Below are 16,309 nucleotides of genomic sequence, written 5' to 3'. Positions count from 1 at the left end.
GGGGCTTTGAAGTGGAGCAGGCAGAGGCTCAAAACAAGACCTGCACTGGCCCCAGTGCTGCCACTTCATCCAATATGGCATCGCTGCGGTGCCAGCAAGGAGACCTCGGGCTGAGAGGAGCATGAGCCTGGTTCAAGGCCAGGCACAGCGCAGGAGCTGGCAGTGATGGGGGGCACAGGACTCCTGCCCACGCCGAGCTGCACACAGAGCACAGGAGGCCAAGTGGAGCGCAGTGCAGTGTTTATTTGCTGCCAATCCTCAGCACTAGTTTACAAGGCCATGGCAAAAAAAAAAAATAATGTTAGAATAAAAAATCCTGCCCCCCCGCCCCACGAGGCCTCTGCACTGAACCACCCACATACAAAATAATCTACAAGGAGAAAACTATACAGGAGTATTTACACCTCTGATAAATAGACTAATACTGATCCAGGCGTCTCCAGACCATGCGCGGGGACAGGGACAGGACATGACATGGGCGGACTGTGAGGCAGAGAGTGGGGGATGCAGCCCCCACCCATCCAGACCCCCACCACAGCCATTCTCAGGGCAGGCTCCAGCTCTGGGCATGTCCCACCATGGCACCATGCCACCCTGGCATGAGAGGACTGTGCTGCAAGGATGTGCCAGGGGCAATGCCACCCAGTGCCACCTCATCCAAGCCACAGCCTCCATGGCTGGACGAGGGCATGTCTGTGCCCTGTGTGGCACCACTGCAGACCGTGATGGTGACAGCCCCTGCCCTTCGGCACTCCTGTGCACACGGGGACTGCTCCTGGTGCAGGGGGCAGCTGTGAGGGTCTGAGGCAGCAGCGTGGGGACACCCAGGACAGACCCAGGCCCGCTACAACGAGGGCCGGGAGCTGTGTCTCTGTAGGGCCTCCCTGGGCCTGATGCCTTGTACCCCAGCACCTGTGGCACCCCAAAACTGCCAGCTACTCACTAACAGCTGCTCATCCTCCTGACGGGACACTCCAAGTGTCTGGACACAGGTGCTGGGGGGCTGCAGTGCCATGTGCAGCCGCAGGGCTGCTGGGGGTCAGGAGCAGGGAGGGTGCCTGTGGTGCTGAGGCTGGAGCTCCCAGGGGTGCTGTGTCCCAGCTTGAGCCCATGAAGACACTGTCCTGGCGATGAGGCAGTGATGGAGGGCCAGAGGCACCAAGATGCCTGTGCCCCCTCCCTCCCCCCACGGAAAAGAAACAGTGAAGCTGAAGCTGGGCCCTGGACCATAGGGCCAGGCTGCAGTGCAGCCCCCGCCCCACAGACCCCTGGGACAGGGGGACGCTTGGGCTGCCGAGGGCATGCTGGCCTCACAAGGCCAGTCTGGCTGCTAGTGCCTCTTGGTGGAGGAGACCTTCTTCTTCCTGGCAGCCAGCATCTCGTAGAAGGGGTCCCGGCTGATGGCTGCCCTGGCAGGGGAACAAAGGCTAAGTCAGGCCAAACTACTGCAGGGCTGGGTGCGACCTGCCTGGTCGGGCCTTGGGCATGTCCCTTTATGTCCCTGGGAAAGTTCACTCCCCCCGTTCTTGCAGGGTGCCCCGGGAAGCACTGTCCCCTTCAAGGGCAGCAGATAAGTCCCCGCCGTGCCCCTGCCCAGCACTGTGCCCCCACACACTCCTCTGGGCACTCACTTGATGCACTTGATCCACTCCTCCTTCTCCTCAGGTGTGGGGGCAGAGATGCGGTACACAGTGTGGTTCCCCTCCACCACACGCCCATCCGCCTCTGTCTTGCAGGCCTTGATCACCTGGTCCTTGTTGTCAGGGATGTAGAGCTCAAAGCAGTTCTGGGAGGGAAAGACCACTCAGAGGTAGCCCCCTCCCCTTCCAAAGGGGACCCCAGGCTGGGAGGGATGAGGCAGAGCCATGCTCAACCACCCCAGCGTGGCAGAGGGATGAACACGCCGTGCTCATCACCCCATGGCCCTGCACAAGCTCTGCCACCAGTCCTGGTCACTGCAGTGACTGCACCTGGCCGCTGTGATGGTGGAGGCAGTGACTGCTGCGGGGGCCCCCCGCCTCTCCTAGGGGCATCCTGGGGGGCTGTAACATCTCCCAGCTTTCCCCGCCCAAGCTAAAGCACCAAGGCTACCCCCAAGCCCCATAGGACACTGCTGCAGCACTCACGGGCTTCTTTGAGTCCTCCACCTCACGGATGCTCAGGTTCTCCAGGGGTATGATGCCACGGGGCTCCTTATCCTGGCACAGCCAAGCAGAGGTTTAGCTGTGGGACGGACACTCCCAATCCAGCCCCTTCCCTGCCCCAGCTTGGCTCGGCCCATGCAGAGCCCACTCACCGTTGTATACTCGAAGTAGTAAAGGCAGTTGTCGGTCAAGATGAACCAGCGCCGCTTCCATGTCTTCACCCTGCCTCCTGGGAGCAGAGAGGGACAGTCGGGCACAGCCCTGCAGGCACAGCCGGGCACATGGCACATGGCAGCGCGGGAGCCAGGCGGACACACACGGGCTCCAGCAGCACAGGGCCCGGGCGGACACACAGAGCCAAGCAGAGCCAGGCAGCGGCGGGCAGCAGCAGCAGGCAGCACACACTGCACCGAGCCGGAGCGGGAAGCAGACAGATGAGGATGGAGGCGAGGCTGGGGTGCCGGGCCGGGAGTGCTGAGCCCGTTCCCACCCAAACACGAATTCAGCACAACTAGAGGATACTGCAGCCAGGCAGCTCCCCAGGGGACATGGGGACTTTCTGTCCACACTGACCACGGTCCCCCCTCGTCCCAGTGCTGAGCCACGGCTGAGCTCTGCAGCCCAGCACAGTGGGAGAAGCCACTCCACGGGCACAGGGGCCACTCACCCCTGGGCTTGGCTCCCCTCCACCGCAGCCACTGCAACAGTGCTAGATGTGGGATGAGCACCCACCCCTGAGGACTGGCTCTGCCATGGACACAGGGAGCCACGGCGTGCACTGTGTCCCCCGTTCCGCCATGCCAGTTGGGTGCCCGCCCCAGTCCCTGCCCCACAGTAGTTCCGAGAGCCAGCACCAATGCTGGGGTGCAGGTGCTGGAGCCGGGGCAGCACCGGTGCGGTGCTCGCATAGGAACTGCTGTGAGCCCTTGGCACACAGGGCACCATGCAGGTGGCTCCTGCCTGCTTCCATCCAGCCCCAGGCACTTGGCACCCCTGAGCACCCCGCGCACAGTCCTTGCTGAGGACACACCAAACCCATTCCCATCCCTCGTGGCACCTGAGGCGAAGACACACTGACCGGGCTGAGCTGCCTGCGGACACGGCGAAGCACGGCCGGGCGGGACACCCCGGCCAGCAGCTGGGCAAGGAGCCACTGCGGCCCTGTCCTCCCCCAGGGCGGTGGAGGAGGCCACAGGCCTTGAGGAGAGTGTGGTATGGGTGGGGCCACACCCCAAGTCCCTGCCTGGTGGCGGAGCAGTGCTGTCCCGCGGCAGGCGAGGCCCCCGGGCGGTGCGGGGTTAGCAGCAGCAGCAGCAGCAATGAGACTCATCACCAGCAATTAAAAACGCAAAGGAAACGAAGCCCCAGCAGTGTGAGCAGAGCACGGGAGAGGGGTACGTACCTCCTGGAGTTGGGGGGCAGGGAAAGGAAGAGCCAAAATCATGGAAACATACAAATGAGGGAGAAAAGAAAATTAAAAAAAAAAAAGGGAAAAAAATAAAAAGAGGAATCCCAAAGCCCCCCCTTGCCCTGCGGGTCAGTGGGGCCAGGCTGCAGCAGGGAAGCTGTGAGGGGTCAGGCTGGCGGCATGGCCGTGGGGGCCGACTGCCCTGGCTCACTGTGGCTCTGTGGGATGGGGCTCCTCAGCTGCTGGGCACAGGGCCTGGCTCCCTCCACCCCATGGTTGACCCACGGGGTCTCTCCCTTCCCTACAAGCGAGTTGGGGTCCACGGCCACTCTGTTGCCTCTCTGCCCACCTGTCCACCAGTAGTGGCAGTGCCAACGTGAACCTTTGTGCACCAGGCCCCTCCACCTGATGGGCGCTGGCCTTGTCAGAGACAGGAGAGCCTGGAGCTGTTCCCTGAGTCCCCCCCACCTCAGGGTGGGGAGCAGGTGGCTCTTGCTCATCCCCTGAGCCAGGGATAAGGCCTCTCCCCCTCCCGAGGGGATGGCCATACATCAGGAATCCTGACCCCAGCCAGAACCCCAGGGAAAGGCCCCACTGGACTCCGATCCTGCCAGCATCCATCCCCCCCCACTGGACCCACGCAGAGGATTCCCCAGAGGTGCTGAGAAGAGAAGCCACAGGAGCCAGGGTGCGGAGGGCTCCGGCTGCGGGAGCCGGGCGGTGCAGCAGGGATGCCATGCACGCTGCCTGCATGTGGAGCTGGGATGCAGAGGTGATAATGCTGTGGGAAGGTGAGGCAGGGGCTTGTCTGTGGCATGGAGGGGGGACACACGCAGCCTGGGGCAGCTCGCTGCTCACTCCCAGGGGCCTGTTCCGACACACCCTGCTGTGACTCAGTGACCTGAAGGGCCTCAAGGTCTCTGTGCTCCGACATTGGACCTTGGTACCAGTTCTGCACCTCGGGGGCTTGCCCGACCTAGAGGCAGAATCCCCTGGGATGCCCACCCAGCCACTCTGCAGGGCCTCCTCAGCTCTGAGTTCACTCCTGCTGCCCAGCCAAGGGAAGATGGAGGGCTGCTGGATGTATGGATGCCTTTCCCGAGGGGGCTGTGACTCTCTCTGCAGCCCACTCAAGCTCCAAAGAGCCAGAGCAGCAGAAGAAGTGTGGGAAGCCCAGAGGCATTGCACCCACGTCCCAGGTCTGTCCCTGGGGACAGCCTGCCCTCCCTGGCCACCAGCACTCACCAAGCTTCAGGAGCCAGCCCTCCCGGTCGGGGTTGAAGAAGGTGTGGGTGAGGTCGTTGCCATCATCCTCAGGGATTTTGAAGGGCTCATTCTTGATGCTCTCATAGAGATTCTGGTACAACGACACACGGTATCAGCTCTGCTCTGCCCTGGAGCCCTGCGGCAGGCCCTGCTCCAGGCCAGCTCTGCAGCCTGGCCCTGGCCCCTCCAGGCCCTGGTCCTCACCCGGAGCAGCTCCTCAGGCAGGTCTCCCCCGTCGTTGATGCCGCGGTTCATGGCAATGAATCGCTCTGCTGTGGGCTTGTCCTTCACATTGGGGTTGTGCAGGCTCGTGTTCAGCATGATGATGGCAAAGGACAGCACATAGCACGTGTCTGCAGGGACAGAAGGGAAAGTCAGCTGCGGGGCAGGATGCCAGGGACAGGGTCTGGGGCAGGTGCTCACCTGTGGACTGGAAGACGCCGGGGTTGCACTGGCAGTACCGCTGCGCAAAGGCCTCCATCATCCGGTCGATCTTCTGCGCCTCCCCGGGCAGCCGGAAACTCCACAGGAACTGCCTGTGGAGAGCAAGTTGTGGCACCGATCTGGGGGCTCCAGGGTCCCTTGGCCCATCATGGTCCCCCACCATCCCCCAGATGGCCACACTCAGCTCCTGGCCCCTCGCTCACCGCAGGGCCTGCACGAGGTTGAGGTCGGTGAACTCGTGCAGCTCCACAAAGGCATGCAGGACTTGGATGTTGAACTCATCCCTGCGGGAACAAAGCCAGAGCACGAGGGGTGTGTGATCAGCAATCCTGTGACTGCTGAGCAGCCCCACTGTCCCTGCCCTGCTCCAAACTCTGCTCGTTCATGGGGGAAAGCTGCAGCTACCCCCAGCTCGTGTACTGGGCTCATCCGCACACACCAGCCGCTCGCAAGCACCAGCCATGGACTGAACACCCCCAACTGCCCCCAGCACACCGGGTACCCCCACGTGGCTGCCCTGTGAGCTCAGAGCTGCAGTGTCCCATCTCTCAGGCAGCAGGAGCCCAGAACATCCCCAGGAGACCCGAGGCCAGCACACCTCTCGCCCAGGTAGTCGCCGATGGCCGTCTTGTTGAGGCCTTCTCCCTTATACAGGAACTGAGCGATGTCCTCGCACGTGTTCTTCAGCAGGTCATTCTCAATCAGGAACTGGATGCCCTGGAGCAGTGCAAGAGGGGCTACTCAGAGGTCTGCTGCTGTCTCTGCCAGCCTGTCTGCTGACCCCAGCCCCTGCCCACGGGCTCTGCCCTGGCTCAGGCATCCAGACTGGGAGGTGGCAGAGCCCAGCACAGTCTCAGAGGCTGGTGACCAGCCCTGCTTCCCACTCCACGGTACCTTCTTGGGATCCATGTTGAATTTCTTCCTGCCCATTGCCACCTGTTTGTTCCTCTGCATGTTTTTCCTGCAAGACATGAAGCAGCTCTGAGCATCCAGCAGGGATGTGCTGCCTCTGCGCGGCCCCCGGCGCAGTGCACTGCCGCGAGGGTCAGCCCGGAACGGTGCAGCCAGGCCCCCACGCTGGCCCCCCGTGGGGCGAAGCCGACACTGCTCCGTGTCTGCCCCGTGGCCCAGGGCTGCTCTTGGCCTGCCGGGCCCCAGAGCAGAGCAGAGCTGCCATACCCACTCTGGGGGTCACCCTGAACGGAGGGGGTGCAGGTCCGACACCTGTCAGGTCAGCCGTGCATGGGGAGGCTCGGGTAAGGCGGCTGCGGTGGGGCTCTGGGAGAGCAGAGGGGCTGGCGGGAGGGGACAGCCTTCATGCCCCAGTGGGTGATTGGGGACGGCGCTGGGAGTCGGCTCCCGCCAGCTGCTGGGACCCCTAATCCCGGCTGGCACCGCCTGCACCAGCTCAGAATAACAAAGCCCGACAGTGGCTGTGTCCAGACAGAGGGGCTGGGGCTTAGGAAAACAGACCTGGGAGCAGCAGTTGAGCCTGGGATCCCGCTCCCAGGAGCCCAGAGCACCTGGGAAAGCCGCCCACACCAGTACTCATGGGCCAGGGCTCAGCTGCCCTCAGATCCCACAGGGGGCTCAGCGGGGTCCTGGGCTGGGACTCACCTCTCCTCCGTGGAGCCCAGGTTCTCGATCTCATTTGTCACTTCTGCTATCTCATCCTTCAGGCGCTGTGGGGAGAGGGCACTTTGGAGGGGCCTCCACCCCAAACCCTCCAGCCCTCAGCCCTGGAGGCAGCCCCATTCCTCCAGGAAGCCCTGCAGACCCTCCTTTCTTTCTTCTCTCCATCCCCCTCCCGCCCTCAAGCACTGCCCTGGGGCTGAACCAGCTCAGGGGGCACGGGCTGGCTGCCCCCCACCCCCCGCTGCTAATCCCTGCAGCATCACAACGCTCTCAGCACACAGGAAGGAAGAGATTCAGAGGTTAACAAAATTACCCCTAATCCCTTCAGATCATGCCCAGCATATGGCAGTAATTAGCTTCTGCTGTCTTAATCGGGGACAGGACTGACAGTGTCCCAGATGAGCCCTGACCTCGCAGGCGCTTGCCAGGGCAGTGGCCTGGCCCAGAGACACGGTCCCTGCCCATGCCAGGCAGGGGCTGGCACAGACACCAGTGCTCCGGGGCACGGCACAACTGCACGGCCTGGAGCTCTGCAGGGCACAGGAAAAGCCACGGCTGCCTCGGCAGAGCAGAGCAGAGCAGAGCAACCCTAATGGCTGCCACCCGGGATCACGTCCCCAATGGGACCCTCTCCCTGTCCCCAGGGCCCCTTGGAGGCAGTGCTGTGGGGCAGTGGGTTGAGGAACCCTGGATGGGGCTGCAGGGACCCTGCCAGTGACATGAGCAGGGAGATGGTCCTCTGCCTCTCAGGCTGTTCTGTGAGACAGGGGAATTGTGTGGGTGTCACCCCTCAGCATCAGACCTGTATGTCGGCCAGCAGCTCCTGCTTGCGGCGGCGGATGTTCTCCAGCTCCTGGCACTCCTCTGGGGTCAGGTCACTGGGCACTGAGCAGAGATACGGTCAGGTCAGCACGTGTGGCCCTGGGAATCAGCCCTGACGTGCTCCTGGCACAGCCTCTGCTCTCGGCTGGCAGTCCTGGGCCTGGATGGAACCAGAACGTGGAGCTGCCAGCTGCCCAGAGGAACTGGGCTGATGAACAGTCCCCAGCCCTGCGCAGGGGCCAAGTGGCACTGACGGCATGCAAGGAATGCGAGGGCCAGGGCATCGCCCCGCTAGGCAGCGGCTGCAGCGGGGAGCTGGGCACCACCCATGGGAGCTGCGCAGTGAGGACCAGCACAGCCCCCAGACCAGCTCCAGTGCTGCTCCCACCGGCCATGGCCCTGATGCCCCCCCATGTCCCATTTCACTCTGCTCTACCCCAGCCAGGCTGGTGTGGGTACCCATTCTGGGCCCTTCCCTGGCTGGGCAGCTCTGCTGTGCCCCAAGGCACGGGCTCCAAGCAGACCTGGAGCCCCGCAGGTTGTTCTGCCATACCGGGCCAGCCCCAAACATAAACCAACTCCTAGCAATCCCTGCAGCCCACTCTGCGCTGGATCCATCATTCCAGGGCAGGGCCTGGAGTTGGCACACCCTCCTGCACACCATGGTGTCTACACCTCCCTGTCACCCTGGGGAGCCAGGCACTCCCTCCCCAACAACATCTGAGGCTCAACTACAGGGCGGCCGCATGCCCCCCCTTGCTCCCAGAACATTCCTAGTGCTCCCCGGTGCGTGATCTCCTGGCTCACAATGACAAGGTATGCCATTCCTGTTCCCTCCAGTTGCCAAGGTCACCTGCTTCTCCAGAAGTGCTCCCAGCTCTCCTCCCATGCCTGTGTCTCCCACCTCTGCCAAAGAGTTCCACACGTTGCACCAAGGTCACCCGCAAGGACACCAAAACACCATCCCTACAGAGCGCAGTCCCCAAGGGAGGTGGCAGCAGCACCCGCAGGCTCAGCTCTCGTGTCATCCCCACCTCCCACCCTGGGGTGCTGGGGACAGGAACCTGTGGGGTTGTCACATCCCCCCCTGCCCCAAGCGTTACCCTCCATCCCACTGACATCCCGTGTGCCACATGCGTGGGCTCCAGGCCACCACTGCCAGCCCAGACTCACCGGAGCATCCACAGCACGGTCACTGCCCTGTGCCAGCGCCCAGGGACACCATGTGCCTTTGGACCGGTATCATCCTCAACTGCACATTCCTTCTCCCCGCGCCGCCTCCGAGGGAGCCTCCCTGGGGTGACCGTGACCCCGCACCCTGAATCTCTGAGCTCAGCACTTCCCGAGCCCTGCTCCGGTTTCTGACGAGCTTCTTCCTTCGCAAACCCCTCACTGCCAAGGCTGAGGCGCCTCAGCTTGCGACACTGTGTCTCAGACCTGACGGCAGCACTTCCCAATATTTTCAGTCTCCCTGTCAGGAAGCCCGAATCAGACAAGTCTGCTCATGGCACCAGGTTAAAAGTTACTTAAACTTCTAATACCAGAGTTGTGTCGATGCATCCGAGCGCCTTCCACATGGCCCAGTGCTGCTGCCACCAGCACCAGCCCTGCCCCCCCCCCCCCCCCCGTGCCCAGCCCCCAGGGTGCCCAGCAAGCCCAGGCTCACTGCAGGAGGGATGAGCTGCATTGTCAGACACAGAACCCCCCAAATCCCTGGGCTGCTGCATGTGCCGCAGGACCCTTTCACCTGGCTGCAGGACCCTTCTGTCTGGCTGCAGGGAAGGTCAAATTCAGTGCCAGGGCTGGAGCTGGGCCAAGGGGAGCCCTCAGTGCTGCCTCCCCCTGCCCACCTGGGAGCGGGTGGGGGTCCCGGCAGGGGTCCCGGCGGCCCCAGGGCAGGCACGGCGCAGGATGAGACGCTGCCTTGCAGCAGGGATGTCAGGGCTGTACCGGAGCCCCGGAAGGTCCCTCCCAAGCGGAGGCTGAGCACTCGTGACAGCGGCCCAGCCATGTCAGCAGCAGCCAGAGGAAGAGAAACCCCAGACGCAGGAGCTTTTCTAGGGAAGGAAGAAGGCATTAACCCTTCCCTGGCTCTGCACAGCACTCACCTTGGGGAGCCCCAGCAGGCCTTGCTGCGAGCAGAGCAGTGTTGACGGATGGGGAGGCTGGAGCATGCGCTTCCCCCAGCCTCAGCCTGGCAGGAGTCGCACAGTGACCCACCAGATGTGGGGTTCTAAGCAGGGTTAGGGCTCCCCACCAGCACAGAGGACCAGGGGCTCCCACATCTCCTGCTGCCGGCAGCTGAGCCTGAGGACCCTGCCCAGGAGCAGTAAGGGCCACCGGCAGGATTTATCCACCTGTCTCAGGCTCCGGGTTTGCTGTGGTCTGCAGCGCCCTGGAGCAGCAGCCACAGCACACGCCCCCTCCCCACCGCAGCCAAAGCAAAGCCCTGTGGCACAGGGGCTGTGCTCGCCCCACGCTCTGTCCTGTCTGCTGTGTCCACTGCCCCGAGCCCGTGGGCAGGGCTGGCAGCAGGGGAGTGGGGCAGACACAGAGCCACCCACGCCCCTCACCCCCACACCCCAGCTCACCGCTGCCCTCCGCCCTGAGCACCATCGCTGAAGGGCCTCACACTGGCCCTGCTGGCCGTGCCTGTGCTGCCGGTGGCTCCGCAGAGGTGCTGCCGTGCCGGGTGCGGGCACCTGCCGCCCCAGTGCTTCCGCGGTGACTCAGGGCCACGGCACCAATAAGCTCCAGGGCCGCCTGGGCGTCATCCCAGCCTAGCCGGGAGCCAGCACCACCAACACCCTCTTCCTGCCGCCATGAGCCAGAGTCGCCAGCACCTTAACTCCTCTGCTCCCGGCTGGACAGGGAAGCAGGGCCCTGTTGCCCCTCCTTGGCCCGGGGCTGGAGGACTCGATGTGCTGGGGTCCCAGCCAGACAGGCCTCGGGGCTGGCCCAGCCCTTCCTTCCTCGGGGGCTGCCAGGACACTCAACCCAACACATCTTGAGATCACCGCACAATGAAGGGTCCCCTCCCTTCCCCTCTGCCAGCTGGGCCCCCCACCCCAAAAGACCCCCAGCGCTGCCCTGCAGCTCCCCCATCTCTGCTAGACCCCCCCCCCACTTCAGGTCCAGGTCCTGTGCCAGCTGTGGGGACCACTGGTCCACAGGGTCCACGGCAGCCCCCTTGCTCCAGGGTGCCTGTAGGGACCCCACTGCTCCATGCAGGACCCCTTTGCAGCGAATCCGGGCCTTGTGGTGCCGTGGCTGCAGCGGAAGAGAACCCAGCCTGTCCCTGTCCCCTGTCAGCCGCCTGGAGAGGCTGCATCAGCCTCAGCCGCCTTGACTCAGCTAAATCCTGCTCAGCAGCACGAGATGGAGACACAGCACAGCACCAGGAACACCAGCTATGGAGTGAGGGGAGGGCAGGCTTCAGAAGCCTCAGGATGTCCTTTGGCCCCCTGAGGCACAGCACCAGCCAGCCGTGCTGCTGGTGCTGTGCCACACCAGAGGGGCAACGGCCTCGGGGTCAGACAGACCACAGAGACAAGCCCAGGGTCTCTGGGTGCTGCTGTGGGTGCTGCTGCCCACCGTGCCCCTTGGTGAGGTCCCACGGGGGCCCCAGGAACTTCCTGCCCGTCTCCCCGCACCACATCCTGTTTTCACCGTGCTGTGTGCACACCCCGGTTTGCGTCAGCCCCGTCCTTCCCCACTGACAGCCGAGGTGCGTCAGGAGAAGGGTTTCAGAACAGGCAGCTCCAAGAAAGACCCTCCAAAGCTGCTGGCCCAAGGCCCTTGTCCCACTTTTGTGCAAGCCTGCCCAGCACTCCCACAAAACGACCCAGAAGCCAGCAGGGAACCCCTGTCCACAGCCGTTGCCTCACTCCTAGTGGCTCCAGGCTCCAGCACTCCCACACACAGCCCCCTGGCACGGCCAGGTGAGCACCAGCTCAGCCACGTCCACAGGCATCGCACACTGTGCAGGTGCCAAGAGTGCAGCCAGGCAGGCACCTCATCTGCTCTCGGCACCGCTCACGATGCCAGGCCTCGGGAGGAGCAGAGCCCGCTGCTGCTCAGCCACAGGGCTGGCCGGTCCCACAGCCAGGCAGGAACCCACAGACAGCAGCAGCTCACACAGGCAGCCAGCCCTCAGCACATCCCTTGCACGGCAGGCACTGGTTTCCCACACAGAATTCCCTTTGGAGAGTGCCACCCCAAGGTGCCCTCACAGCCACAGGCACTTGCCATGGTGAGGGCAGCCAAGCGCTCACACATCGCAGGGCAGGGGTGAGGGGCTGGGGCAGGACCTGCTGTGGCCACACTGCCTGTGACCATCCAGCCGCCACCATTGGCTACCAAACAACCCCCATCCTAGCGTGGCACTGGCTCTAGCGCAGGGCAATGCCAGGCAAGGGGCCCATGCCTGTCTGTCCTGCTGGGGCTGGGTGCTTGCAGAGCACCGAGCCTGGAGAGGCTGGCAAAGGAAAGAGGCAGCGAGACAGCGAGGACACTACGTGCTGCTGTCAGCAGGAGCCATATGGAGCTAGAGCCATATGGAGCTGGAGCCATGGGCACCACTGTGTCTGCTGGGGGATGGGAACCCTGCAGCACAGAGGGGAGGGGGGGCACGCAGCTCCTACCTGCCTTGGCAGCCACCGAGGGGCAGAGGAAGGCCTGGAAACTGGAGGCGCAGAGCTCGCTGACTGTCCCCATGCTGCAGGGGTCCCACACAGGATGCCACCAGTTCCGGGGGGCAAGGCAGGCGCAGGCAGAGGTCCGGCAGCAGCAGGCAGAGGCCAGGTAGCAGCAGGCAGAGGCCAGGCAGGTGCACGTGGCCGAGCAGCGGGCTCCCTGGTGCCAGGGCCCACGGGCAGGGTGCAGGCAGGGGAGCCGGAGCACTCCCGGCTCTGGCTGGAGCTGGCTCTGGCAGGGGAGCTCCAGCCGCAGGAGCCCACGCGCCAGTCCCAGCCAATCCCGGCCGCACCGGCACACCAGCCCGTGCCGCTGCCGGAGCCCCGGCCCACGGCTCAAAGCCACTTAGAGGACGAGGAGTTTGGGAAGTCCCCAGCAGCCCCTGCGCCCAGGCCGCCTGCCCCCCAGCAGCCCCCTTGCCCCCGCAGGGGGCCGGCAGCGGGGTATTTTTAGAGTGGTTTTATCCCTCCGTATTAGAGCATTAAGCATCGGGAGCCGGCGGTCGCGTAGCAACGAGCGCTGCATGAAGGAAGGTGCACCCAGAGACAGCGCGGCGTGTGAGCGTGGGGGAGCACCACAACCCCCGCTCCCGGGGCGCAGGGCCCGGGCCCCGACCCCGGCACAGCCTGACAGGCTCAGCCAGCCCTGTGTGCAGGCATGGGCAGGTGCCGAGCCCCGGTCATGTCCCAGAGGTGCTGCCCACTCTGCTCCGATACTGGAGTGTGGGGGGCCTTCTGCAGCAGGAACTGGGGGGTCTTGCCCTGGGATCCCAGCCTGAGGCAGAGCTGTGGAGCTAGGGAAAGGTGCAGCCCTCCTGCCCTCCTACCCCACAAGCACTGAGCAAACCCAAACCGGACTGACAGCTCCTTCCCTCAAAGCAGAAGCGATCTTGAGCACAGGGCACGGCCATGAGTAACAAACCCCAGGGCCTGTTGGGGCAGGAGCAGCCCAGCAGCTCTGCTCGCCTGCCCCAACAATCGCTGGGATCGCTGAGCCAGGAGTAACCCAAGTGGGGCAGGCAGCAGCCCAGACGGGGTGGGCGGTGGGGAAGGGCACCCTGGCAGGCAGGAGCAGTCCCTGCTCCCAGGAGCACTGTGACTACAGAAAGGAGAGACAGTGGAGAAGGGCAGCTTCTGGAGCTGCGAGGGCAGCCAGGCATTCGCCACTGACATGACTGACCTCCTGCTTTCAGCACCACTTCCCCTTTCCCAGAGGCCAGAGCAGTGGTTGCCCCATCGCAGGGAGGCAAAAGGGCAGGCAAAGAGAGCTGGGGACACAGTGGGGCTGAGCTCGGCACATGCTGTGGCAAGCACCTGCCCGGGGCCTGGACTGGCATCTGGAAAAACTCCCATAGGGCACACGGGTGCTGTGGCCAGGATGAGGCAGGGCCAGGTGGCACCTCCCATGCAGAGTGATCCAGATGCTCAGTTTGGTCCTTGCACCCTGCCTGGGTGAGGTGGGGTGCTTACAAACACCTCTGGGTCACAATAACCACGGCTGCAGCCCCAACATGTGATTGTGAGCATCAGCAGTGGGGCTCATCGTTCTCTGCTCTAAACATCTCAGAAGAACCAGCCAACTGCCTCTGCCTGAGCACCCAGCTCTGCTCTCCAAGCCCACTGCTACCCCTGCACTGTCCCTGCACCTTCGATCTGGGAGCCCCCAGTGACTCGCCCTGGCTCACCCCACATCATGCCAAGGAAGGAGCTGGGGCATCATTGGCAGCTTCCCCAGCAGCATCCCCTGGTGCAGAGGGGCATGCCATGGTCCCAGGATGCCTCTGAAACAGCTGAGCCTGTGCCAAGAAGTTGCCAGTGCCCACTGGCAAAACAGGGCTGTGCAGGCTGGCAATGAGGAGGACAGGGATTCTCTGGGTGGGGAACCCCCTGGCCTGCTGGGGGACGTGGCAGCCAGCCCTCCTTTGTGGATCCCCCACACCTTGCATAGTCCATCCTGCCTCCACGCATCCATCCTGCCCCAGACAGCGAGGCCCCCCAGGCACAAGCCGCTTTGCTGGAGGCTGCATCGACCCCACTTAGAGAAATCCCTTAATCCCCAGGCCAGAGCGAGCAGTAATCCCTTGAGTGCAGCAGGATTACCAGCACTGCCCAATCCCCCTCACCCTGGGCTGGGCCTGAGCCGTGACGGGGCCCAGCTCAGGACACGGTGCTGGGACCGGACCGTGCTGCCCACATCCTTCCGCTGGTGCTGCAGGAGCAGCTGGGATGCTCCCTGGTAGGACATCGCTGCCCCACGGTCCAGAGACGTTTGACCCGCACTGCCACGCTCGCTCAGCTACGGTGAGGTCTGGGATGGGTTTGGTCTCACCGCCGTCCCGTGGGGAGATGCTGGGAACGGGATGGGAGTGCAGCTCTGGCAGGAGTGGGGGGAGCCCACATCTGTGCCACCAGCTGCTCGCCCCAGGATTTGCTCTCCGCTGAGGCAGATGGTTGGAGAGGGGTTGTGAGCTGTGGGGCACACTGGCATCAGCAAAATCCCACCAGCAAGAGTCTCCCTGCCGACTTCCACCGTGCTGTGGCCCCAGCAGAATGTCCTCTGCTGAACTGACTCAGCTCAGGGGCTTCAGGGCAGCTGTGGGTTGTGTTGCCCCTGGCACAGGGACAGCGGCAAGGGTTGGAGGTGGCTGTGGTGCTCCCTGTGGCCCCCGCGGCAGGGTGAGCAGGACACTTCTGATGCTGACAGATGACCCGGGACATCTTCCAGGTAATTCCGGGAAGCTGTGAGAGGCTGCTCGCTGAATCGCTCCCCGCGGCGCTCTCCCGCTAATGGGTTGTATCTGACAACGCCCGAGCCAGGCCTCAGCAGGGCCGGGTGCTGGCACCTTATCTCACACTGTGAAGTCCTCGCAGCCAAGCACAGTCATTTCTGGGGTGGAACAGCAGTTTCTAATCGGCTGTGCAGCACAGCTGTGCAGGGCAGGAAGGCGGCCCGCGAACCAGCACCGCCGGCAGCAGCACTTCCCTGGCACCGGCTGCTCCCGCGGGAAGAACGGCCACCAGCACCGCTCCCCCCGGGGAGCCACCCAGACTTCTGCCTTCCCCTCAGCAAAGTCTCTGCTCTCTGCTCAAGGCAAAATCACCTGCCGACTACAGGAACCTGCCTCGAAGGGCCTGGCACAGGCAGTGACTCCCTGCCCGGTCCTCAGCACCGGGAGGGAATGCTCGGCGGGCACGGAGCAGGGAGGGAAGCAGGAGGCAATTGCGCGGGCATGAGAGGGGGAACCCGCAGCCCCTGAGCCGCCGCTGCCCGCCCCGGAGCGCATCCCGAGCCGGGGCGTTTGTGACACTCGGCAGGCGCCATCGAGGCGAACCTGCCCTGAACTCTGCGGGGTCGGGACGCGGCAGCTCCGCGGGGCACCTGAGAACAAAGTGTGAGCGGCGCAGGGCAGGTGTGCGAGCAGCGGGTCCCGGAGCTCCCGGCGCAGTGCCGGGGGCGCAGCGGGAGCAGCCCCGCGGCTCGCCCGCCCCCCGCGCCGGCGGCGGGAACCGGGCGCCGGCTCTTTCCGGCGCCTCCTCCGCCACCCACGGCCCTGCCCGCCCGAAGCCCCAAAGGCCGCGGTCGCTCTGACACCGGGTCCCGCCGTCCCGCACCTGGGAACGGCCCGGCCCAAACGCTCCCGCCCGCCCGGGAGAGGCGCTTCCGCCCCAGCGCGGACCACGGAAAACGCCGGCGCTTCGCCCCTGCCCAGGTGCCCCTAGCCCCGAGCCCTCCGCCCCGTCCCGCGGGTGCCGGGACCCCCGGCCCGCACTGACCGCAGCCGCCGCCCTCCTCCTCCTCCATCCCGCCGCCGCTCCGGCCCCGCCCGCGTGACGAGCGCGCCGCGGCCCCACGGCCGGTGTCACGTGGGTCGGGGGCGGAGCCACGCCGGCCCCGC

The 16,309-nt window shown here is 64.6% G+C and overlaps 1 protein-coding gene across 5 annotated transcripts; it reads right to left on the bottom strand.

Annotated features, from left to right (window-relative positions):
- Positions 1–223: 223 nt before the first annotated feature.
- Positions 224–16,281, bottom strand: CYTH1 (cytohesin 1). 5 transcript variants are annotated; one of them, XM_064676276.1, is made up of 13 exons: positions 16,188–16,281; positions 7,700–7,782; positions 6,880–6,944; positions 6,157–6,223; positions 5,861–5,979; positions 5,466–5,546; positions 5,242–5,354; positions 5,023–5,171; positions 4,788–4,909; positions 2,297–2,366; positions 2,127–2,198; positions 1,632–1,786; positions 224–1,409 (listed from the first exon to the last, which is right to left on the bottom strand). In XM_064676276.1, the coding sequence occupies exons 1-13, from the start codon at positions 16,213–16,215 to the stop codon at positions 1,331–1,333; spliced, it is 1,203 nt and encodes a 400-aa protein (XP_064532346.1). In that variant the 5' UTR covers positions 16,216–16,281; the 3' UTR covers positions 224–1,330. The 5 variants fall into 5 exon arrangements, with proteins under 5 accessions (XP_064532346.1, XP_064532345.1, XP_064532344.1 ...); XM_064676275.1 differs by lacking the exon at positions 16,188–16,281 and adding an exon at positions 12,363–16,044 and having other exon boundaries at positions 2,297–2,373; positions 4,798–4,909; XM_064676274.1 differs by lacking the exon at positions 16,188–16,281 and adding an exon at positions 12,363–16,039.
- Between the last annotated feature and the right edge of the window lie 28 nt (positions 16,282–16,309).

The sequence above is a fragment of the Pseudopipra pipra genome, chromosome 19 (assembly GCF_036250125.1).
Source record: "Pseudopipra pipra isolate bDixPip1 chromosome 19, bDixPip1.hap1, whole genome shotgun sequence".
Lineage (NCBI taxonomy): Eukaryota > Metazoa > Chordata > Aves > Passeriformes > Pipridae > Pseudopipra > Pseudopipra pipra.
The sequence above is the reverse complement of the archived record's forward strand: the minus strand, read 5'-3'. Positions and strand labels throughout refer to the sequence as shown.